General features: G+C 38.4%; 2 protein-coding genes across 5 annotated transcripts in view; one reads left to right on the plus strand and one right to left on the minus strand.

Moving 5' to 3' along the window:
* Positions 1 to 14,946, minus strand: part of LOC138060341 (C2 domain-containing protein 5-like) — a 42,889-nt gene extending 27,943 nt beyond the window's left edge. Inside the window, exons 1-14 of one of the 2 annotated variants that reach the window (XM_068906096.1) lie at positions 14,642 to 14,946; positions 13,846 to 13,932; positions 13,702 to 13,742; positions 12,965 to 13,010; positions 12,102 to 12,186; positions 9,941 to 10,036; positions 9,499 to 9,654; positions 8,103 to 8,163; positions 6,469 to 6,639; positions 5,697 to 5,818; positions 2,843 to 2,970; positions 2,204 to 2,312; positions 1,945 to 2,059; positions 400 to 503 (exon numbers count right to left, since the gene is read on the minus strand). In XM_068906096.1, coding sequence (XP_068762197.1) covers positions 400 to 503; positions 1,945 to 2,059; positions 2,204 to 2,312; positions 2,843 to 2,970; positions 5,697 to 5,818; positions 6,469 to 6,639; positions 8,103 to 8,163; positions 9,499 to 9,654; positions 9,941 to 10,036; positions 12,102 to 12,186; positions 12,965 to 13,010; positions 13,702 to 13,742; positions 13,846 to 13,932; positions 14,642 to 14,731 — 1,411 coding nt within the window. In that variant the 5' untranslated portion in view covers positions 14,732 to 14,946. Of the gene's footprint in view, positions 1 to 399; positions 504 to 1,944; positions 2,060 to 2,203; positions 2,313 to 2,836; positions 2,971 to 5,696; positions 5,819 to 6,468; positions 6,640 to 8,102; positions 8,164 to 9,498; positions 9,655 to 9,940; positions 10,037 to 12,101; positions 12,187 to 12,964; positions 13,011 to 13,701; positions 13,743 to 13,845; positions 13,933 to 14,641 lie in introns of both variants that reach the window. The other variant, XM_068906095.1, reaches the window with a different exon arrangement.
* A 65-nt stretch (positions 14,947 to 15,011) lies between these two features.
* LOC138060342 (cleavage and polyadenylation specificity factor subunit 6-like) overlaps positions 15,012 to 24,945 on the plus strand; it is a 16,983-nt gene continuing 7,049 nt past the window's right edge. Inside the window, exons 1-10 of one of the 3 annotated variants that reach the window (XM_068906097.1) lie at positions 15,012 to 15,192; positions 17,669 to 17,764; positions 17,871 to 17,919; positions 18,525 to 18,643; positions 18,743 to 18,846; positions 21,504 to 21,569; positions 22,235 to 22,314; positions 23,546 to 23,737; positions 24,380 to 24,528; positions 24,705 to 24,831. In XM_068906097.1, coding sequence (XP_068762198.1) covers positions 15,118 to 15,192; positions 17,669 to 17,764; positions 17,871 to 17,919; positions 18,525 to 18,643; positions 18,743 to 18,846; positions 21,504 to 21,569; positions 22,235 to 22,314; positions 23,546 to 23,737; positions 24,380 to 24,528; positions 24,705 to 24,831 — 1,057 coding nt within the window. In that variant the 5' untranslated portion in view covers positions 15,012 to 15,117. Of the gene's footprint in view, positions 15,193 to 17,668; positions 17,765 to 17,870; positions 17,920 to 18,524; positions 18,644 to 18,742; positions 18,847 to 21,503; positions 21,570 to 22,234; positions 22,315 to 23,545; positions 23,738 to 24,379; positions 24,529 to 24,704; positions 24,832 to 24,891; positions 24,941 to 24,945 lie in introns of all 3 variants that reach the window. The other 2 variants (XM_068906098.1, XM_068906100.1) reach the window with 2 other exon arrangements.

A 24,945-nucleotide genomic window follows, 5' to 3' on the forward strand; every position in this document is an offset into this window, starting at 1 on the left:
TCGCATGATATGAAGAATTCTGGACGCCCCGAAGGGTCAACCAACCCTTCCACTTTTTCCATCCCCAATTCCAGTATCTTACTCAGCCTTTTACAATAACTGTCCCTGAATGGTGTAATGGACGTACGGCTCTTTCATGGGTTATTTTTAATGTTTATGCGCCTGCGCATTGCAGTTAGGTCAAAAATGCACTGATTTCACTACGTGGCTGTGTGATGCAGTTCTAGCAGAAGCGCACGGATAATACTTGCTCGTTAGATCTTAAGGATCGTGGGTTCAAATTAATCCCTGAGTTCCTGTTAGTCACCGTAGAATCACCACCTCTTTAATAATTGATGTTCTTCTCACAACTCTATCGATAGACGGCAGATTAAACGAATAAAACAGACAAATACATACTGAGAATTCCTTGCGGAGCTCCAGTGACTTCGGCTGCAGTTGCCGCCAGTTGAAGGTCAATACACGCTGCTGTACCCGAGGCTGACAACACGATGAGCTCGTCGCTAAAAGAAAAAAAAGCCTTTTTTCGTTTATACGAAAGTTGGTTTTGTCAAACGAGCTGGAAAGGTAAATTAACCACCGTAAGGGAAAATTTTGAACTGATGTTTCGTGCGATAGCCCTTGGTCCCCACCAATGCAACACCACATTTTCTTGTTTTCGTTTTTTTTTTTTTTTTTAATATAGGGTTAGGGTTAACTAGGGAAGTTTTAAAGTGGTACTATAATCAAAAATTCACCTCTTTTTTTTTCTTCAGATTTTGAAAACGTATTTGCCTTAGCACTTGACTGGCAACATTTTAAGCTTTGATTTTTATCCAAAGGCTGTTTACTTTGATCGTAAGTTTTGGGTTTCACGGTCCGCCATTACTCACGATCACAACTGACCGATTGGACCTTAGCGGGCTGGATCCAGGGAAAAGTGACGTCATTCAGTATCTAGCTTAAAATTTCAGCAAGTAAATGCAGGTTATTATATATGCAAAACGTGAGTTTTAAAAGTCTGAAAGCCCCAAACTCCCCTGCTGCATATTAATTCAGCCACGAACACGCATCGCATTCTTGAACATTCTTGACGTCATTTTCTCCTCAATCCAGCTCTCTCAAGATTTTAAAGGTAGTACTGCCGGAGCATTAAATAAGAAAATTCCGGTTAAAGTAAACAGGTGTCTTTTTTAAATCAAGGCTTAAAACTTCAACACTTAGTGTGTAGTTAACATAGTTCTGAAATCCAAAGAAAAAAAGGAATTGATTTTTGGTCATAGTGGCAATTGAAGACTTTAAGTGAATATCACTTTAAAAAAACTTTTCGCTCAACAATGCTCTGCTCTTGTCTAACACTAACTTTTTGGTTCGCTAAACTCTCTCCTTCAAAGCCACTGTTTTAGAGGCTTCTAAAAAGTGGAAAACCAATGGGCCATTTCCGAGTTGCTGTTTGTCTCGGTTTCGAAGTGAGTCTTGGTGCTCACTGACTATTGTAAGGGAAATGAGTTTGATTTGCATAAGAATACGCAATTCATTTTCATTTGAATGGTTGTGCACCAGGACTCGCTTTGAAACTGAGGCATGCAGCAACTCGGAAATGGGCTATTAAAATTTTATCCACGACAGCGCTAGAAGATCGGGTTTAATACCCTGTTGACGTCATAGACTGCTTTTCATTGTGATATTTCTTTGAAAACAGCGATGCAAAGTAATTTGTGACGTCAACCTGGTATCGACCCATTCCCCTTCATCAATCGGTCATAGATCAAACTATACCACTTTTCCTCGTTTTTTAAAGCGAGTAAAAAAGCGAGTCTTCGATATAAAGGTTTTAAAAACTACATACTTTATTTGGCGCGATTTCGAAAAATAAATAAAGTAGAAACGTTTGTTGAGGTGATAGACACATTAAGAATAATGACGTTGTCGATGATGATATTTCAAGCAGAGAATTTGGCTTACCATATGCTCGTAATTTCATAGTATCCTATAACCGCATGGCAGCCAAGTGCTCGGGCATGCGATCGAATCTCCATTCTGACCTCACTCCACCAAGCATCCCTCGTTTCTGGCTCATCTAAGAAATTATCACATGATTTCCAAAGTAGCTGTATTTCTCTTAGCCAAACACAACGGGGAAATGTTTTCATGTGTAATATAATTATATGCAATACAAGGGAAAGTTTACTCAAGTACGCTTGCATCACATGTACTGTAGTACCTGGATGGTTGATTTTGTCCAGCAGTTTTACCGATCTTGCAGTTACGACACCACCAATGTGTCTCAAGAACCCAGCTGGGAACTTTGTGATGGTAAAAAATGGAAACTCCTGAAAACACAAACAATTAAATAAGTGTGTAACTAAAGCTCTTATTGAGAATTGAAGTGCTGCTGTAACTTGCATATCGGGATGTGAATACGACGATTACAGTGTTAACTGAATTATGATGTTAAACTAGTTGCTTATACAATATGCACAAAACCGGATGGCACCGTCAATCTATCCGGATGTATGCCCTGTTCATTGAGATCGTCAAAAACTGAAGAATGATGTCACATTAAAAGGGATGGCGCCGTGGTGATAGCACTAGCCTCACACCAATGTCGCCAGGGGTTCGGTCTCCCGGACCGAGGCAATATGTGGGTTGACTTTGTTGTTCGTTCGTTTCTCCAGTTGGATAGGTTTTTTCCTCTACGCAAAAACCAACATCTCTAAATTCCTATTCGATCAGAATGCAAGCTTTCCATGAAAACCACCTCCTGGTGAGTGGAGCTCCGAATTAATTAAACAAACGGACATGACATGCCTGAATGCCTTGTTATTTAATCTACACGTGTAAAAACACTCCAGACCTTTACCATGTCGTCCACGGTCTTTAGCTTCTGCGCGACTTGCCAGGCTCCTTTAGGCTTGGAGAAGGATGTTCCACCCGTACTTCCACTTCCGCTCTCCACCCCAGCACTACTTGTGAGCAAAGCGACGCGATCTAAAAAAAACAGCAACAAAAAAGAGAAACAACAACAATAGTCCTCCCGAGGAAGAAGTCCCCAGAATGATTATATCGCATCACGTTATGATATTATACCAGTTTCAGCACTTGAACTCCTTCAATTTGACAAGCGTCCGTTGCTGTTGTGTGGTCTGATCGATGAGTAGTCCATTCAGAAGTTTACGCCGAGCAGACCACATAGCTGACGGAAAGGCCAGACCACAACACCGGGAACTACATGCCCTACTCTTTTCGAATAGTGAGTGGGATTTTTAAGGTCACACAAGGGAGTTTAAGAAACGACGACGGCTACGGCAACGACACGGCCAAAAAGCAGTAACATTATTGGTTAAAATGACCAAAATGATCGTGCTGCACGTGCGGCACGCATTTTTTAACATTTCTATCCCGTGCTCGTCAAAACTACTACGTTAAATGACCAATTTTAAGGTTTTGACGACAACGTGGACAAACTATAGTGAATCTTTTAGTTCTACTCTTTACTTCAAATTCGTCCTTACCAATCCAGTTATAGGACATTTCGCCCATATTGCACAATATAAACAAGATGGAATAATCATGAAATACCTAAAATAGCTCAAACTTATATTTTGAAGTGACGTCTTCGTCGCCGTAGCCGTCGTGGTTTCTTAAATTCCCTATAGACTTTATGAACAATGGCTGTGAGACGGGGCCTTCGGCTTATCGTTCTTATCCGAGGTGACTTGAACGTCTAACCATTTGCAGATGTCATTAAAAAGGCAGCAATTTCTCCTCAGTTATTTAAAAACCCTGAGTGTTGGTCCGGCCGGAGTTGAACTCACAACCTCCCGATGCTCAACGTACTGAGCCAGCCAACGGCGACGGCAACGAGAACGTCACAAATTTGCATATTTAGTGAACAAAAACAATAGCTTTGCACGCCCTGCACGTGCGTTTTTTCTTTTTTGTCACTTTTGCCAAATTCGAGGTTTTATCAAAGGACTTCAGCATTTGAGGATAAATTTTCATTTTCTCCTCTAAATGACGCGCCGTTCCGACCAGTGTCATTCTTGAGAAACTACCACACCCTTGTTATTAAAAAGGTTGAAATAGTCACGAAGTGATTACAATAACGCGAATTTATATTTTGAGATGACGTTCTCGTTGCCGTCGCTGTCGTCGTTGCTTAAATTCCCTATGATCATCAGGGCGCTTAAGCAACGACAACGGCGACGGCAAAGAGAACGTCATCTTAAAATATAATTTCGCGTTATTTTCATCGCTTCGTGACTTATTGCAACCTTTTTAATATAACATGTGTGTGGTAGTTCCTCAAAGATGACACTCGTCTGAACGGCGCTTATTTCGGGGAGAAAATGAAAATTTATCCTCAAGTGCTGACGTTCTTGATAACACCTCAAATTTGTCTATTTCACGTTGCTGTTTTGCTGACGACGGCAAAGAAATGGCCAAAAGTCAAAAACGCACGTGCAGGGCGTGCAAAGCTCTATTATTTTCGCCCACTAAATATGCAAATTTGTGACGTTCTCGTTGCCGTCGCCGTTGTCGTTGCTTAAGCTCCCTAATAGGGAGTTTAAGACACCACAACGGCTACGGCGACGAAAGCGCGTCACTTCAGAATATAAGTTTGAGCTATTTTAAGTATTTCATGATTAGTCCATCTTGTCTGTATTGTACAATATGGGCGAAGTGTCGTATAACTGGATTGGTACGGACAAATTTGAAGTAAAGAGTAAGACTGAAAGATTCACTGTAGTTTGTGCACGTTCTCGTCAAAACCTTAAATTTGGCCATTTCACGTAGTAGTTTTGACGAGTAGGGAAGAGAAATGTTTAAAAATGAGTTCCGCACGTGTATCACGATCATTTTGGTTCTTATTATTAATGACTGGTTTTGTTTCCCCGAGACCCTCAATGTTCCCCGAGGCGAAACCAAGGGGAACATTAAGGGGTGAGGGGAAACAAAACTCACAGTTTCCCGTGGGGCCAGTCATTAAGTGTTTTGTTATACCTCCAACTCAAAGTAGAACAATACACGGATTTTTACACGGAATTTGCCGCTGTTTCAAAGGTGCACGACCTGATCACGTGCGAGTCGAAATTTCAAGTCATTGTTTTCCTAGGGAGTTTGTGAGTTTTGTTCGCCCTAGCGAGTTAGTGAGTTTTGACCCATGACACGTGACACGTTCTCCTCCAATCGGAAAACGTATTTGACTTGAGAGGTATAGCCATGCTCTTTGGCGTTGTCGTTGCCGTAGCCGTAGCCGTAGCCGTCGTCGTTTGTTAAACTCACTAATATCCTAGATAATGACGATTACATGCAATGAAGATGAAGATTATAACAATGGTGATGATGACGATCATGGTGACAAGTGCCTATTTATAACTGGTGGCAAACAAGTAGCATCCCTAGTTAGAGTAATCATTGTCACAGACCTACATGTAGCTTTTTACAATTGCTATGATAGTATTAATTTTTGCAGCTGGAAAATACACGAAATCGGAGACATGGCACACGATTGTCAACTTGGTCAAAAGGTGACCTCACTTGACCATTAAAAACATAGACAGTCTGAGAAAAATGCCAACTCAGAAGGGAAATGTGAGTTGTAAGGTCCAAGTTTGGGGCTTCAAAGAAGATGACGATAGCATACCACATGCCACAAAAAGTGAGTTGTTTATGATTCAGAACATTGTCATAGAGATGATGACTACCAGTACCTTTTGGAGGTGATTCTGAGCCAGGATCTGAGTCTGACGATGACACACGTCTTCTGGAGATTGGTGCAATGGGTTTACTGGCTGAGACTTGCACGTTTTGAGGTGCTTCTGGGAAATGAAACCTAAGAAAAGCAGTTCAGGGAGAACAACAATTAGCTTACAGCATAAATTTATGATACAATGAAGTGCTAGTTAGCTTGCAATAATTCGTGGCTGCACAAATTCGCATACAAAGTACCATCCTGAAGTCAGGCTGGTTCAACAAAGTGGTACTCAAGGTCGTCACATAATCACATTGGTATATGGTTACACTTTCAATTTTTTTTACATAACAACTATACGCCAAGGGTCCCTGATCTTACAACCTATGTTCATGAAATTCTATGGTAACCCACATGTAATTTGCAAAGATGAGGGCAGAGATTCCCCTTGGCCTGTGCTATTCTCTATAGCAAAATGTGGATATCTTGGCTTTGATATTTCAAAAGGGTGTATGTCATTTGATCTGCGAAAGTAAATCAATTTTTTCCTGTAACTATTGTTTTTAAACCATTGACCCCTGGAGTGAAAGCTAATAGATTTTACTCTAACACCAGACAATTTTACTTGTCAATGGAGGGCAATTCAGGAGTTAGTGGTACAGACGTAAGTTGCAAAAAAACAATGTAGAGAAAAAAAACAGCACCTCAACTTCACTTTGTAAGAGCTATTTTCTATTTTACAATATTTAACTGTACCCTTCTTTTACTCAACACGACAAAATCATCTTTACCCAGTTTCGAGGCTTCCAGAAGCAATTTCTCCAGATGATGTCAGCATATGAATTGGTGTAGAAGGATGAGAGCTACTTGGAGCGGCGAGAACATTGGCTAGAGTGACAGCAGTACCAATGCCTCTTACAACTATGCCATATTCGCCCTCCAAGTCAAAACACTGCCGATAACTAGTTAAAGGAAGTAAAAGGGTAGTAAGTTTTTTTTTTTTTTATCACCAGAGAGAGAAAAAGGGTTTAACAGGACCCAATCAGCACTTAAAGTGCCCCTGTGACCAAAAATCAATTCATATTTTTCTTTGGATTTCAAAACTATGTTAACAAAACACTAATTAAGTGACCCACGTTTTAAGCCTTGATTTCAAAAAGGCACCTCTTTATTTTAACTGGAATTTTCCTATTTAATGGTCCGCCATTACGAACATTATGTTCTTGAGAGAGCTGGATCGAGGAGAAAATGACGTCAAAGGCTCACTAGTTTAAGAATGCAATACGTGTATACGCCGCAGAGTTAATATGCAGCACGGGAGTTTTGGGCTTTCAGACTTTTAAACTCACGTTTTGCATATATAATAAGCTGCGTTTACACACTGAAATTTTAAGCTAGTGAGCCTCTGATGTCACGTTTCCCTGGATCCAACCGTCTGAGGTCCAATCGGTCAGTTTTGAACGTGAGTAATGGCGGACCGTGAAATCCAAAACTTACACTCAAAGTAAACGGCCTTTGGATAAAAATCGAAGCTCAAAATTTTGCCAGTCAGGTGTTAAGCAAACACACTTTCAACATCTGAAGGAAAAAAGGAAGTGGTTTTTTTAATCACAGGGGCACTTTAAAGGCTACTATATTGTAAAGGAGATGGCAGCCACATTGTGACTGGATTCATTACAACTCCAAATGGTTCCTGTAGAGATATCATTGATGTCACCTCTTGTTAGTTTTTATGTGTCTAGAAATAGCCTTATTGGCTGCAGGACATTAACCATCATATCTTTCCTATATGTTTAAGAGGGCTTTACCCTAACAAATACTGGTATAAAAGTCTGAAACATATAAACAGTAGACCAGATTGATGCCATTTATATTAGCATCTGTTCTAAAACTCATTAATGATTCATGAAGGTGACAGCCAATGGGATCACAGTACAGTCACATGCATGTGGGCCCAAGGAATCCCAACACGTAAAGTTAAAATGATGACGCCATTTATATTTTGTATCAAAATTACAGAAAATGACAATTATTAGAAATACAGAAATTAACTTACCATATCACACATTCATTTCACAAGCAAGATTAATTAAAATACTCCAGGGAGATTTGCACTAACGGCATTTACAATGACTTGCCATATTAGCCTAGCCATACTTAATAACTAAATAATTCAGATATGTCCTTCAAGTTATATCTATGACTATGCTGGTAACGTTATGGCCACCATGTTAGCACTCTTTTGTACATCACCCAGCATTTGAATGATTTACCATAGACTGTTTTCTGTATCTCTAGAGGTTACTAAGTTGCAAACCACTTATAGCTGGTACATTTCAATACAGCTTGCATGCGTTGTAATATTAAAATAAATCTACATGTATTCTTTCTTTCCTCCTTTGATGAGTACAAAGTAACAATTTACCCAATTACTGCATTTCCTCCAGTATCCAACACTTTCAGACCAATCTTTCGCTGGAGTTCTCCTGTTTGGTGTAAGAGATACAGTAATAATAATTTTCTTCATAGATTTGTAATAATAATCCTCTAGAGGACCACTAATTGAAATATATGTATGTCTACTAGATGCCTGAGATTGTGGTTAATCAAATGCACAAAATAACGGTAAAAATACATTGTACAAAGAAAAATCATATTTGCTGCCACAGTACAACATGATGTTTGATTTTCTAAAGCTTCATAGGTTCTTGTAATGTAATCTTCTTTCATTTCTGTATTCATGCTCCTTTCTATTTTAATATAGTTAAATGAAATTTAACATAGTTAACGACTAGAAGCTAGTCTGGTCAGTAGTGTTTTGCAGGCGGTTGTTAGTGTCTTGGTCGTCTGTTAGCGTTTGTTGAGCGTTTTGGTGCGTTCTGTAGCGTTTGTTAAAGTTACATGGTTTACAAATGGGAGCTAGTCCGGTCAGTAGCGTTTTTGCAGGCGTTTATTGGCGTTTGATGCGTTTTTGTAGCGTTTGCAGCACTCTTTAGGTTGTGGGAGCTCTGGGGCTGACATTGTCCAGCGTTATTCTTGGTTAGTGCATGCGTTGTTGACCCATGTGTTTGCAGCGTGTTTGTTGCTCTGTTGGCGTGGCATTGTGAGTCGGATTAGGAGTTTAATGGTTTTCGGCGTTCCCTCCCTATCCCCCCCCCCCCTCTTTTTTTTTTGGTATTTTTTTTTTCTTTTTGTATTCTTTTTTTTGTTTGTATTCTTCTTTTTTTTTTTTTTCTTTTTTTTTTTGTATTTTCTTTCTTTATTTATTTCTTTATTTATTTTTATTTTTATTTTTGTCTCCACTGAGCTATCTGGCTCAAGTGTGACGGGTGCCTGAGGGGGGCCTGGCGCAGGGGGCTCGTGGCTTGGTTGCGGGTTGGGCAGGCCAGAAGGGTGTTCTAGTGCCTTGGGGATGTAACTGCGGTTGCAGCCGACAGGCTTCTTGGGCACCTACCCTCCACTGGCGACTTGGGCGTTAACTTAGTTTGTAATACAGTGAAAAGTTTCGATATAACCTGCACTCTGATTGGTTAAAACAGCGCGCTTTATCTCAGAATACAGATCCACTGCTAGCAACAGTGTTGCACCGACAACCCAAATGAATAGTAATAACATTCAGTTTTTCATGAGCAAAAATTCTGCTGGATTTTACTGGACAATAAATGCTTTTCTATCCTGATTGTAGACTGAAGAACTACTTGAAGTCATCTGTTAGCTTGTAAAAATTCAGCTTTGATGGTTTCTGGACTATTCTTTAGGAGAATTATTAAAAACACTTTGCTCAGTGTAAATGAGAAGATTTTGCAAGTAGTGTAAAATACCTGTAAGCTTGGTGAAGAGTCTCTGTCGTGCTTCATTGGAGGACCTTGGAGTTCTAATCTTGTCAATCCACTGGTATTCGGGATCATCATTAACTACAAGCTCTTCCACAAATCCATGAATGACAAGTGCTTTGTGACCAAATGGGACAGAACATGCTACGGCACAACAATATTATAATAATTATAATGACTATTAAGCCGTATGTTTTCATTACCAGTATAATTTCTACTTCAACTTGGCATAAAAATTTAGTAAATAACAATTTTTGTAACCATTGGCAACCACTTTTGTTTCAAATTTCTGATGCTGCCCAGAAGAACTGGAAGTTTTTGGGCTTCCTACATGTAGTTAAAACAATCCAGAGGTTGCTTTAAATCTCACAGTCCAAATTGGAGCATTTAAACTTCCTCAAAGGACAGGAATGCAAAGGTCATATCTTACTGTAAAAAAACTGTACTCCACAGGAACTCTGCCTAAACTTGTTAGAATCTATGAAGTAATCCACTTTAACTATGACCTTCACTTCACCACGAATACCTGTTGAGGCAAAAAATATAATCCAGACTGCTCATATGGATAAAGATATGGAAAATGGAAATAAAGTGATTGTTAGACAGAGAGATAAGTAAAAACATTTGGCCAAAGTGGATGAAACTATGTGATCACAGTTTATTCTGAACTCTAAAAGAATTAGCTTAACTGGATCCAGAAGGGGCTGGACTTTCTGTGAGCCAGCAAGTCATGCAAGCCTACATGTAGACATAGCGAGTCTCCCATTTAAGTCTAAGCACCAATTTTAAAACGATTGTTGATGCATATTGACTCACAAATTAGCTCACATGGATCGCAACCATAGCTCGCATGACTCGCATGGCACACTGGCTTGCACATTGTCCTCACTCGGTCCAGAAAACTGACTAAGTATAAAGTCAAAGTTAAAAACTATTGAGCAATTAGCCCCTTCGTTTCTTTGTTCATGTTTTTTAACCATACTACATAACTCCATTGACCAGAAGGAACTCTACAAAGTTAATTCCTAATTCTAACTTATTATCCTTAAAGTTGTCCTATGTTTGTGGTTGTGTTGGGTGTGTCTGTGGCCATAAATGCTAACTCTGACAGCATTTTAATTTTCAATGTCTAACCTGGCATTTTTAGCTTTCAAGTTAATTTGGGGAGCAAGTATATCCTTCATCTTTAAAACTGCCTACGATTAGTATACGGTGTACCATAGAGAGTTTTCATTGTTCATGATTAATCATCATCAATCAATCAATAGACCAAATGGACTAACTCAATGTTGTACCCAATTCAAATCTCCCAGGATTAAGATTCTTTGTGTATCGTATTTGGATGATAATGTCACATTCATATTATATGATATGGAAATACATGTTGTACCTGGAACAAAACCTTTTATTCCCAAACAGTTTGCTCACGAATTGGGTACAACATTGAGTTAGCTGATTAGATCTAATTTATCAATCAATAATTTACATGTCAAGGTGTAATAGTGCCTTATGGCACTAATTCAAATTGGGGACACATTCAAGCCAGAACACAACACCGGGAACTCTGTGCCCAGCTGCTTTTATCAAATGGTGCATGGGATTTTCAATGTCCCATAGAGTTTAAGAAGGGTTGTGAATCTGAGGGCCTAGTCAGTTTATTGTCGTTATACGAGAAGACTTGAAAGTCTAACCATTTGAGGATGTATAATAACAAATGAAAGGCAGCACTGCCTCGTCAGTTATTTAAAGAAATTGAGTGTAATGGTCCAGCCAGATCATCAAACTCAGGACCTCCTGAAACCTTAAAGTCAAAACAGCTCGAGCGTTCCTCTGACGAGCGGATTAATGAGTTCATTATTACACGCTTGTTATGACCTTGGCAGAATATGCAAATTGGTACACCTGTCAAATTCTCATACTGGCCTGGCACTGGAAGCCAGGAATATTCCAATCAAAATTCGAGTTTTGAACTGAGGCTTGATTCGAATTTTGCATCATTCATCCGACAACCTGTCAACCTGTTAACTGTAGAACTACACCACCAACAATTGTGTGAACAATTTTTCCAATCAATAGAGACAAACAAGAGCCATAAATTAAGGCAATTACTACCTATGGAAAATATCAATAAATATAATCTTAGGAATAAGCATAAATATAAAGCTCCGGTCGCTCGCACCAACCGGGCAAAGAATTCGTTCATCCTGTCCATGTGTGGATGATATAGTATCCATCAACATGGCCAGTGAGGACGTCTTCTTTGTCTCGGTTGGTGTTAGTGAACATTTGGGATACCTTATTATTATTTTTTTTAATTGTTTTTTTCATTGTATTTATTGTAATAATAGATAGTTTTATATATATTTTTTAAAGAGAAATTATGTAATTCAGCCTATCGGCTGCAAATAATTTTTAATAAACTACTACTACTACTACTACTACTACTACTACTACTACTACTACTACTACTACCAGATTGTTGAAATGATTCCTGAAATCAAATTTGCAATAATGAACTCTTTAATCTGCTCGTAGGAGGAACGCTTGAGCTGTTTTGACCGATTCTATGCCAACAACTGGACATACTGTACCATGCATTGTGTCATATATTGGAAACCATCCATCAATACTGCCAGGTGGATCATGAGTAAGAAGCGGTCCTAGACTAATGTTAACCTGAAGAAAGAAAATAATAAAATTTCAGAGGGTGACCAAGATCCTGACACAAAGAAAAGCAAGCATTGTCTATAACTTTCTAGCAAACAAATTCAGGTTTATTTCTCAAAATGAGCATTTCCGATTGGCTATTACAACAAGAGGATGTTGACGTGAGCAGAGTCGATTCTAATCGACAATGGCAAATTATCTGACATATTGTCCTTTTGGACTTGGGAAAACAGTAGCACTGCAATCAATAACGTTAATGCAACAATGTCATCAAACTTGAATAATGATATAATTATTAATGAATTGAGGGTCTTCTTGCATTGATTTCAAGGAATGACATCTGATTATACATTCCAATTAAAAGGAAAAAAATCCTGGCTATTTCATCGCATGGTAGCACTTAACTACCAGCAATACAATTACCGTAAAGACTCGTAGATAAGCCGCACCTTTTTTCCAAAAATTTGCGATCAAAATCGTAGGTGCGGCTTATCTGCGAGACCATAAGTGGTGGACATGATGTTTATTCTACTAAAGAGCTAAAATTACGGGTAAGACTTTAAAGTATTTTTCGATCCATTGTTGGTGAGTTTGCCTTGGATGAAGACAGAACACTTCATGGTCTCGACTTTGGATTTCTTTCGAGTTTTTTTTTTCATGAAAAACTTTTTTTCCAAAATTTGAGTTGCTAAACTCGGGGTGCGGCTTATCTGCGAGTGCAGCTTATCTGCGAGTCTTTACGGTATCGTGTAAAAGGCTTATCATAAATTATGAATGAAATTCTCACCTTGCCGATAGCATCATGAGCAGTAACAGTATCATGATCCATAATCCTTTTCAAAATAAATTAAAATAATTATTTTGGTAAGATCTGTTATTTTAAGCACAGATAATTTATTATGCCAAACTATTCCTTTGAAAGAGACTTATGCCACCACTCCTGGATACGGAAAGAATCTCCTGGTATCCCAAAAGGGTCAACAAATCTCCTGGATAAAAACGACTTTGAACCTTTTAAAGACTTTGCTCCATTGTATGTGCAAATCACATCTCCAAGTTAAAAGAATTTTGATTTTTTTCAAACTCGTTTCATCGTTTCTTTATGCATTTCTTCATCTCTGAGTCAACCACACGCTGACAGAACTAATGGCTTTCTTTATTTTCATTTGTTGTCACGGCCATGTAACCAATTGCTTGATTGGATCTCCATTTTCACCAATAAAATTCTTGACATATATAAGCACCCTCTTTTCCGGCAAATTTCCCATTTAAGTTTCACAGTCACTGTGGCAGGCTCAGTGGTAGTAGATTTGTCTTCTATATTATGATTGAGCTGCTGGGCGACAGGGGGTGGGGCACTTTTTTGGAAGGGAGAGGGGGAGTGGGTGGGTTGATTGTAGGAGGGGGGTGGTGAGTCCCAATGGAAAAAAATCTCCAGATTTTAGATCTCCAGAGGTTGGCATCTCTGAAAAGTGTATAAAAATGTTTAATATATACTTAGCTACTCAAAATTGAATTCCTTACCTAATCTGCAATGGTTCATCCTGAATTTCTTCATCATCAGCCTAATTATTTAGAAGAATTATAAAAACTTTTAAGATAAAAAAATAGATTTCAATGTCTCCCTCCTTATATAATGACAGACGATGCAGATTTCAAAATCCGTACCTCAAATCTGAACCACTCAGAATTCCAGTTAGGATTTAGAGACTTCTTACAGACATCTGTCTTGTACAAGATGTTGCCAAGCCTGACCTGATAATGTAAAAATCATATGGATTGAACAAATTATCTCCGATCCGGGTAACATCTGATGGTCTTAATCTTAACCAGTTGTGGCATTTGATAATACCAGCGACGGAGCATTCGAGGCAGTACTAGTGGGGTTAAAGAGTTACATATATGAGAGGATTAATTATGTTAAAGATTCTTTTTTTACAATATTAAACATGCCAGACCTTCCAACTCTCACGCATTTTGCATGAGACACACGCATTTGATATATTTCTCACGCCCACACGCATAGACACCACTTTCTCACGCTGTCATGCATGTAGTTTCCCAACGGGCAGTTTCCCAACGGGCAGAGCATTCAAGCCTTCAGGTTAAAGGAACACTTTCATCAATAATGACAGTGAAGCTTGCAGATTTGAACGCTAACACTTTTACGCCTCCAGCGTCCGTCCTAAAAGCAGCTAAATCTGCTACTTATGAATACAACAAAGCACATAAGCGTAATTAGGCCATAATGGTTAACATTGAAGCATTGGTTAATGCTGATAGCTAGTTGCGAGCTAGTCAGTGTTGTTGTTTTGTAAATACGAAAACCCAGAACTTTTACTTCTTAAACGGCAATATTAATCAAAGAAGTTACATAAATCATTGAATGCAGATGTCAAAAAAGTGTTACTTTTTCAGAAAGTTGGAAGGTCTGTCATGCTTAACTGGAAGAAAAATTTCTGACCTCTGCAAAAGCATCAGCCAAGTCACTTGAGCGATCCATAACCGGAAGATCTCGAGCAGATACAACCTGCACCTTCACCTTTGCAGGCATTCTGTCAGACAGACAACAGTTACGTTACCGCTAGGGATCAGAAAGTCAGACAATATCAAGCGATGATTCGATCATCACACAAACGTCTTCAAATGGATGTTCCAACACTTGCGGAGTTAAAGTTACTTCCAGGAATATCATCTTACTGATACAATAAACAATCGTGACATGTTTTGTTCCTCTAAATGAATGAACATTAATGACCAATGTTGGAAGCTCGCGCTTTTGTCAAAAACTGCCAGGCGTTGCAAACTGTCCCAGAAGGCCTTGAAATAAGAACCCACGTGAACCTTAACGCGTTGTGGTGGACGCCATCTTGTTCGCTGGTCGTGTTCTCCCGTGTTCTTCCCTGTTTTGTTGTTCTTGTTTTAGCGTCTTTGCGATCTATGGCAGGCGAGGGAGCGGTAGATATTGATTTGTACGCCACAGTAGATGAGTTTGAGCCTGAGGTTGCTGGCCAGGTATGATAAAGCAAACGTAGCTTACGGAAAGACTCGTTGAAAGATGTAGTAAATATTTTCTCGGTCAGAGCGCGGGTTTTGTTACATCGATGCCTTTATGATCTCCTTGGGCATTTTTCTTATCACGAATATCATTTGTGGTTATCGTTTTCGTGCGGATTAACTATGACAGTTTTTATATATACAAGAAACGCCGAAAGTATCGGCCTCCGGCCATGTGAAAATGTGCAACCTTTTCGTTGACACAGAAGACAACAACTTCTGATTTCTTCTGACTTCCAGCTCTTTTGCACAGTGTAGAACCAATAGTGGTTGCCAATAGTTACCTTCGATGTGACTGTATCTTATGCCTGGCCAGAATTGTTTTTACATGTAGCAGTGCTGACGCAAAGAATCTCGGCCTTAGGGAACAAGAATAGGATTTCTTGAGATACTATGTGGTCAGTTTCTTTCAAGAAATTTAATTGGTTTGGTACTACAGGCGATTCCCAATAACTCAAACTCTTTCTAACTCGAACCTCGCGCTAACTTGCAGCAAAATCGATTTTCCCTGGGTTTCTATTCGAGAAGAGTAGGGGATAAAGTCCCCGGTGTTGTGGCTGTCCTGTTCTCTCCAGCAGAAGTGGCCGGCTTGGCAGTGATGTCTCTAAAAAGGCTTGTGGTGTATGAGGCCACCTAAGCAGAAACAGCCACAAGTCAAAAAGGGACTTTGCCGAGTGCTGGAACATGTAGACGTAGATGTTCTGTCATACAGTTACTTTATTTTTACCCTTGATAATTTGACCCCTCGGTAACTCGAACCTCCCGCTATTAACTCAAAGCAATTTTCATTTCCCTTCAGGTCATTCTCTAAATATTTTTACCCGTGATAACTTGAAGAACATCTATCAATTTTTGACAAATAAAAACAAACAGGACTGACTGCAATCCAAAACATTTAAAAACATTTTTATTCATCGTGAAGCAGCCATGTAATCTTTGTCCTTTTTTGCATTACACAAAACATGTGAGACCAGTTCAGGTTTGATTGGTTTAACGGGGTACTTTTAACTACAGTGCCTGTATCTTCATAAAGAGTTGAGTTAACTGCCGATAACTCAAACCTTTTTCAATTTCCCTGGAAGGTTTGAGCTATTGGTTATCTGTGTTTGATCAAAGCTTGGATTGTGGTTTGGATAAGCTGGCTTCACAAGGCAACTAAAAGAATAGTTTACGTGCACCACACATAAATAGAGAACCATGGAATAAGTAATAGGGCTAAGGTTCAATGCCCCCTAGAAAACCTCGCGCTACCTTGTGCCAAAATGGATTTTCCCTGGATTTCCGTCATGCATTTACTTTATTTTTACCAATAACTTTACTGCTTGGTAACTTGAACCTCCCACTAACTCAAAGCAATTTTCATTTCCCATCAGGTCATTCTCTAAATATTTTTACCCTTGATAACTGGAACAACATCTATCAATATGTGACAAATAAAAACAAACAGGGCTGCAGTCCAAAACATTTTATTCATTTTGAAGCAGCCGTGTAATCTTTGTCCTTTTTTCTCTTTACACAAAACATGTGAGTCCAGTTCAGGTTTTGTTGGTTTAGCGGGTTATTTTTAACTACAGTGCCTGTATTTTTATAAAGAGTTGAGTTAATTCCTTGATTCCAGATAACTCGAACCTTTTTCAATTGCCCCTGAAGGTTTGAGCTATTGGTTATCTGTATTTGATCAAAGCTGGGATTGTGGTTTGGATAAGCTGCCTTCACAAGTCAACAACAAAAATAGTGCACCACATGCAAATACAGAACCATGGTATAAGTAATAGGACTACAGTACAATGCCCCCTAGAAAATAACCTGAAAGCTAATTAAACTAGGAGACAAAGCCAAATGGCAAAGGCAAAGTCGTAGCCACGTATTTGTGACTGTATGTGTGGCTGTTTTTGTTTTAGTTATTTTCCAAGTTTACAAACCCTTGTTGGCTATTCTCACTTGATTTACCAGGTAAAATAATGGCCAAGGCCCTTTCAGGCTTTAGTCATTTTAAGTAGTCAGCTATTCTTGCTGCATCTGCTGGGTAGAGTATTAAAGAAAGTTTGATTAAGCCTGGTTTTCACTAACGATGCAAACACAAGCATAATTAGTAGCTTATGCTAGTGAAAACGACCATCAACATAAGCGTCAAAATCAACCATGGCTTCCGCCATTTTATTCAAATGCTCAAACGTGGGTAATCCGGAACGAGTGCTTTAATTGGCCAGATGTAGCAAATTTCCTTGTGCATATATGGTGAGTTTCATTTTCACACAATGCAAGTGAATGCAAGAATAATTGCAATCAAAATGGCAACGAAAAATCTTGATCCTTGTGCTTATGCTTGTGTCAACGGTTTTTACAGTAAAATAAGCGCTCTTATGCTTGTGGGTGTGCTTGCATTGCTAGTGAAAACCGGGCTGAACATTCTATTTCATGTTTGTTTCTCAAGCACCATTTGACGGAAGGGTTGGATCTGTATGATGACGTGCTCACTACTGGGAGTGAAATGCCTGTTGGACCAGAAGATGAAGTTTTGCAGACACAGGTTAGGAGAAAATTGACAAAAAGATTTCTAGGCATCATTTCTTTGTGAATTAAGCCTTGATCATTTAAATCATCAATGATGATTTGTTGGTGTCCTTTTCTTCCAGTATGATGATGTTACCAGTGAAATTCCCCAAGAGGAAGTAGCTCAATCAGGTGATTATTCTTCCTTTTCTAGGTTGAATTTGGATGCAAATTGTTGCATCAAGTTCAGTGAGGTAAAGCCAACAAATTATTTGTAATAAATTATGAACATTGAGCGAAATCAGCTCATGACCTTGAAGCATTTAACTCTGGTTCAGAGCTGGGGTTTTTTGAGTTTAAAAAGTTCGTTATTTGGATGTAATGTAGCTTGTGCATTTTCCCGTGCATGCATCATCGATCTTATTTTTGTTCATATTTGGGCATGAAAGTGGTGTTCTAAAATCCCCAGCTTTGTTCCAAGTAAAAGAGTTGCAAGTTACACACTTCAACTTCATGTGCTTCTGGGGAACTTTAGTGATAATTTGACGTCGATGATTGGTTTTTTTCCAAATCACAAGAACGTTCAACTTTGGTACTATTGTTTGTAGGCTGTTTAAGTTGCAGAGCATTGATTTCTATCTTGTTCCTTACAAGTCTTGTCTAAAACATGGCAAACAGCATTAATTAGGTATCAGTAATTACCTAATAAATAAATAAATAAATAATTCTTTTCTTTTTAGCTGTGGTAATATTACACTGTACACATAATTTATACTGAACAATGCTCTCCATTTTAGGGGTATATGAATATAAGTCATACACTACAGTCCATCCTAAATCTGCTGCAGCCCGTTCTTCCAACAGTTACTACGAACGAACCAAGGGACAACCATTGTATGTTGGCAATTTGACGTGGGTAGGTTTGATTTTGGTTATGTTCAGTATCAAACAATAGCTTTTCCAGTTCTTACTGTTACAGAATGTACAGAATGTATCTCTAACCTTTATTGTTTAGTGGACAAATGATCAAGAGTTGACAGAAGCCTTGCAAGAGTGTGGTGTTACTGACCTTATCAACATCAAATTCTTTGAAAACAGAACCAATGGTCAGTCCAAAGGGTGAGTTGAAACAGCAATAATTTGGTCCATTCATTTTTTTTTTCTAGATCCTTAGTCTTTTGAAGCAAAACGAACAGACCTTATTCACTTCATAAGTTTGTTTTCCAAAATGTAGATCACCTGAAAATACTTTAGAGCATATTTTTTTTGTGAAGTTAGTTTTCTTTAGGCTTGTATGTACTACTTGAACAAATAAAAGAATGGTTGAGTATTGTCACATGGTCTGACTGTATTGAGAAAACAAAACATAAAAGCAAATACGGTCTGTTGACAATTTTGTAGTCTTGCTTACATGTAGGGCTACTTACCAACCTTATTTTTAACTGGAAACTAGATGGTGTTGAGAGCTACTGTGTTATTATCGATTTGTGCTGTTTAATTTCAGTGCAGGTTCTCTTTTCCCCTTCAGATCTATCACTTTGCTGCTTGTATTGTAAAGTGCAGCAGCAAAAAACCTTGAATATTCTTGTGAATAATAAGGTTTTGCTGAATTTGCTGTCACATCAAAAGTGACCTTTCTCCAACATATTCTCATTTTGTTTTCTAAAAAATGAGTTATTGCAACCAATAGCTTCGAAGTCTTTCATGAATTGACCCTGTAGTATTATGAAAACCACCCCTTGGGGATTGAAGAACCCTTGGTCAATTCATGCTTAATCTAAACAACTGACTGTGCTTTGCCTTCTTTCGACTATTTACTGACTCTGTGTTACCTATACTCACAGCTTTATCTGCTATTGATTGACAACGGATAGCAGTGGGTTCTGGGCTTAGGAGCAATCTCACAAGGAAGACAAACACCCATATGACATCAAAGAAAATTTCCTCCTTATTGTTGTCACAAATCTTTGTGTGCCCAGAGGTCAAAACAATTCGCGAATAAAATTGTAAACCTGTCCATGCAGAATTTGTAAACCAGAAAATAGCTACAGTATTTTGTACCATAAATACCGAAAGAAACCATTATTTAAGATTATAAATTATATAATTTCATCTGTTTAAAGCAAGATACATGTAGAGATATTTTGATGGTGAATTTGTAAACTTAAGATTGTTAAATTAATTTAGTGGAATGTATCCATTTGTACAGTGAAATGTTGTAGGGATCAAATATTTTTCAATTTAATCCTATTTACTATTAGAAAACGAAGAAGATTACTTGCAGATCTTATAAAAAATTCAAGTGTAAATTATCTAACTTTTAGTATCATTGTGCAGTTAGGAAATAACCATAATATTATTTTGTAACTGGTAATTCTTGTGTTTGAGAATTCACATGTTTTAAAAACTACTGTATAATAATCGGCTATCACTTGTGATGGCCCCTGTGTAGTTTTTGTAATTCATGCTTTCTTGTCCTGAACCATTATACAACTTGGGATTTCATACATGTACATGTAAAAAAATAATTATTATTGTCTGTGCTGTGGTTTGCTCTGGTAGAAATTCTGTAGATTATCTGTATTTTGTAGAATGGATTTAAAATTAATGTAGGTGCACATTGGAAATAAATATGCGCCACTTTGTAGTTATGCAAGTAATTTATTGCTTTTTCTGCATTGGGACTGGGAAGTGCTCTAAGATACTGAGTGGCTTGGTTTTCCTTAAACCAGGCTAGTCCATTATTTAAAGTATCAATTTTTTCCAGGATGCAGCTGTTCTTTGCCTTAAAAACTTTGACAAATAAACGCGATTCTCCTCCTCCTGTTCACAAAATTTGTTGTCCTCCATCATCCTTCTTTGAGTGAATGTGTTGATATTCATGATGAGTACAAAACATACCTACAAATCCAATCCTTCATTGCTTGATCACAGTGAATTTATTTTGAATCACTAGCAAAAGTGAATTTCCAGTCACTGCAAAGAACAAACGAAGTATCGAAATCATATTTTCTGATACCCAGCAGTTCATAATCTTGGGATAAAGAACTTCTTGAAAATGTGGTTCAAATTTTAACTTGTTCAAATATTTTACTAATCCAGTTTTATTTTCCATTGTTTTACCTATCTTACCATACTATGGAACAATGGAATTTAAAAATTGATGAAAAAAGTTTGAATCAAGATTAAGATTTGAAATATTTGCTAACGTAATTGGTTGATCCTTTTACAAGTTGGTATGAAAGCAATTATTTTTCGGGAGGGTTTATTTTTATGTGCACACAATTCGTTATCTCCAATAAATTTGCATCTGGCCTGCCATTTTGGACACCTGTGCTGCATTCATCCCTCACTCTCGTCATGCAGCATAAAATTGGAAAACAGAGAGAGCTTATCAGTTTTTTCCCCTCTGAAACACAGTTCTTCATACACTGTGTGTAGCCTTATACTTTCATATTTAGGCATACAGTGCTTTTATGTTGTTACTGAATTTAGCAACGAGTGAAGAATTGGATATGCCACTGAGAAACCATTTAAGGTAGTAAAAAATTAAGAGTTTGGCCTTGAGATGCAGTAACGAAGTGTGGGTAAGTGTGTTATAATCTTACGTTATGAAAGAGACAGAGAAGTTATTCGATCTTGGGTAAGTTGTTACCAGACCACTGGTTGTGAAACCTAACATTTATGCACAGATTGGTTTTACGTGTAGGCTGTGTTTGGTCTCTTAGTTTACCATTGTTTCAATGTTAAGGAATTATTTTTCTGTGCATTTTTAGATTTGCAATGATTGAGCTCGGATCTGACACATCAGTTCAACTTGTTACTGAAAAACTGCCTAAAATGTAAGTATCTTAAGCTCAACATATAATATTATAAATAGTTCTACATCGTAGCAAAAGATATGCAAACCTTTAGCGATGGTAGGGCTGTAGTACTATATGAAGACAGAATTGAGTTCTGAACTTTTAATACAAGAGGTCATGGCCAGAGGTTTCCACTTTAAGTGAGGAAATGTAAACTCGTCCGAGGAGTTTCTCCGATGAGGGTAAGACTTGATGAAGAGTTAGTCCAAAATGAAGACGGCATTGGGATGTGAACTTTGTACCTGATATTTTGAGGTGGCAATCTTGAATACAGGGTTTCCAACGCGAAGGATAGTGGAATTTGTCAAAAGCTTTCAGTTGTGAGGTGTAGTGCAGAAATAAGCAATGTACATGTTTGTACACACAAGGCATTCATTTTTAGCATATGCATTTTAAAATGCATCCACAGTTGATTGATAAATCATTAATTTTGCATATCCCTAAGCCACCATGCCTTTTATAGTGCGTCTTCGTGTTTACATTTTAGTGGACTTCATTCTTTGCCTCAAGTTTTGTTTACTGTGGTCTAACCACTTAGAACTATAAGTGCTATTTAAATATTTTCATTTATTTATCGTGTGAGCTTGGCTGACCTACTACACTGCAAGCCCTTTTTAAGTAGTCTGTGTATTTGTTATTTTCAGGGAAATTCATTCACAGTTACCAGTGGTTACACCAGCAACCAAACAGTACTTGCAGCAGTTTGAGGCACAATCCAGGAAAAGTAAGCGCCAATACGTGTAATTATTTATTGTGCAGTTTGCTATGTTTATCTTACTGTATGAGATAGTTAAATGTCTAAAGGCTGCATAGTCTTAAGGTAGGCAGTCTTAAGAACAAAACTTGTACATTACCTAGGAAGGTGATGAGTAAATTGCAGATTCCTTTCTCCTAGGGCCAATTCTTTTAAGGGATTTTTGTTGTAACTACATCGTGCTATCCATGGCATCCATTAAAATTAATTCAATTGACGTTGTTCTTGTCTTAGGGTTGTAGCATGATGTTTTAAATTACCAGTAATATTTTGTGGAGTGTTTAGTGTGCCAACTTTTGAATCTGGAAAAGTCCTTGTGTCAATTTAAAATGGTCTACTCTCTCAAATTTGTTGGAGTGAAAATGTGTCAATTTTAAAAAGATTAACGTATGTAACGGTGTGGAAAATATCGGTAAAGATAGAGTGAAAGTAAAAGACCATTGTTTCACTACAAATCATTCAATTGTGTGAATGAGCTTGAATGGCCTTTGGTGTCAAGTTGGATGTGGTACAGAAAGAAATGAGGGAATAAGAAATAATTTTATGAGAATTTTCACTATCTTCTTGTCAAAGTGTGAAGAAAATGGAATTTATGACGACACAATTCTCAAAACATGAAGCATAGAGTCCAGATTATTATTTTTCAAGGAAAAAAAGAAAATTAATGGAAGAAGACTCCTTGTGGTTAGGTCTTGCTGGGGTTCAAATCAAGGACATCTCTCTTTTGTCAAGAGTGCGAGGGCGAACTCAATAATTCTTTATTGAGTTAACTAGCTTCTGAATGTTCTCATTTGATGTGACATTACCACTTGATTAAAATCACTTTTACACCATTCAAGCATAACCACTTCACAGCAGCTGACAAAGGAAGCCATTTAAGTTTTTCAACACCAGACTTGCTATCATAAAACAGTTCTGTGGTCAATTTTGATGACAATGAAATAATCCCAGTTCTTGCTGAAATGAGAGGCAGCCCATGACCTATCTTGTCAATCAAATCACTATGATTGGCATCTTGTCTCGAGTTCAACCTTGTGAAAATGTACCCATGTCCCCCAATAGCCAGTTGCTTACTAAAACAAGTCTCTCAAAGAACTGATTATCTGGTTAGAGCTTAGATTCCTTCTCCTTGATTTAACACCCACGAGTTATGCACAGTAAGGGCACAGTGACAACTTAAGACACTATTGGCACTCTGCAGATAACCCAGGCTCTGGTAATTCACAAGCAGAGCAAGAAGCTCCCCCCTACCAACACGGAGGAGGCAGAGGCTTTGGGTTCAACCGTGGTGGATTCAGAGGCCGTGGATTTCCTGTACGTCCGGGAATGGGAGGAGGGTTTGATCACAGACCCCCACCACCTGGTGATATGGGACGTGGAGCACCTTGGATGGGTGAGTGAGACATACATGTAGCTCTGTTTTACACCTCAGTTTTGTTGTGTTATTCTATCTGCATCCTGATTGGGTTTTCTGCTTTCCGGGAAATAGCATTCTAAATCAAACTTGCGGCAGTCGTAGAGTTGGGGAAGTATGCAATGTAGTCTTCAACCTGCCTTATTCTCAACTTAATTCTTGGTCAGTGGTTCTCTTCTCCATTTTGTTTCCTTCTACAAGAAACTTTCTCCGCGACATCCTTCTTTACCACGGCGTACTGTATGTGTACTGAGTGTTCGGGACAAGCATGTGGCTGTTTGGTTGGAAGGGGTTGAGTAAGATGGTATTATTTACTGTAAAGCACGATTTCTTGGAAGACAATGCAGGGCTTGTGAGAGGGTGAAAATGGAAGGCATCAGGCTTGAATAACGATAGCGTCAAATTCCTTCCCAATAAAATTACAGGTGCCACAAATTTGATTGCAATCCAGACTAGTTTCAGGATAGCAACAAGACTAAGCTTTGCCTGTTTGGTTGGCTGAACACCTTGTTAATAATCAATGACTATCAAAATGATGATGTAAATCAATCTAGCAAGTATGTGAGGCACGTCACTTTTATGAATGCTCTTGTTTTTGTCGTTGTTGTTATTTTGTTGCAGGACCTGGACACATGGGAATGCCCAGGCATCCTCCACCTGGTATGCCACCGTATCGTATGGAACACCCCCCTCCATTTTACCCTATGGTTCCTCCTCCAGGGGGGGACAAGCCACTGGGGCCAATGCCACCACAAGTCCATGTGCCACCGGTGAGAGCTTAAACAGTAAAACTAGAATTTGACAGTTCTCTGTGCAAAAGTGCCACGTAGTTAAAAGAAAGAGTGGTTTTCAATAAAATGCTGTACCAAGATGCAGAATCAAATATTTCTCGAGTCAGTCAGAAAATGAACTAATTTGAACTAACCAGATTCTCTGTTTTGTTTAGAAAGAGGCACGTTATTTCTTAGCAGATCGGAAAGAAATTACTGAACAACCTTCATGGCACGAAGAAAAAAGATGTCATGAAGTTTATTTTGGCATTCAACAAAAACCTTTATCAACTCACTTGAAAGGTAAAATTATTGGTGTATTGTCTCTCGCTAATGCTGGCTATTCTGCTTTCTTTCTTTCAGCAGCCTCCCCCACCTGGGGCTGGTCCCTTAGCAGATCACAGGCCACCGGGTATG

Source organism: Montipora capricornis, chromosome 8, assembly GCF_036669925.1.
Source record: "Montipora capricornis isolate CH-2021 chromosome 8, ASM3666992v2, whole genome shotgun sequence".
NCBI classification, from domain to species: domain Eukaryota; kingdom Metazoa; phylum Cnidaria; class Anthozoa; order Scleractinia; family Acroporidae; genus Montipora; species Montipora capricornis.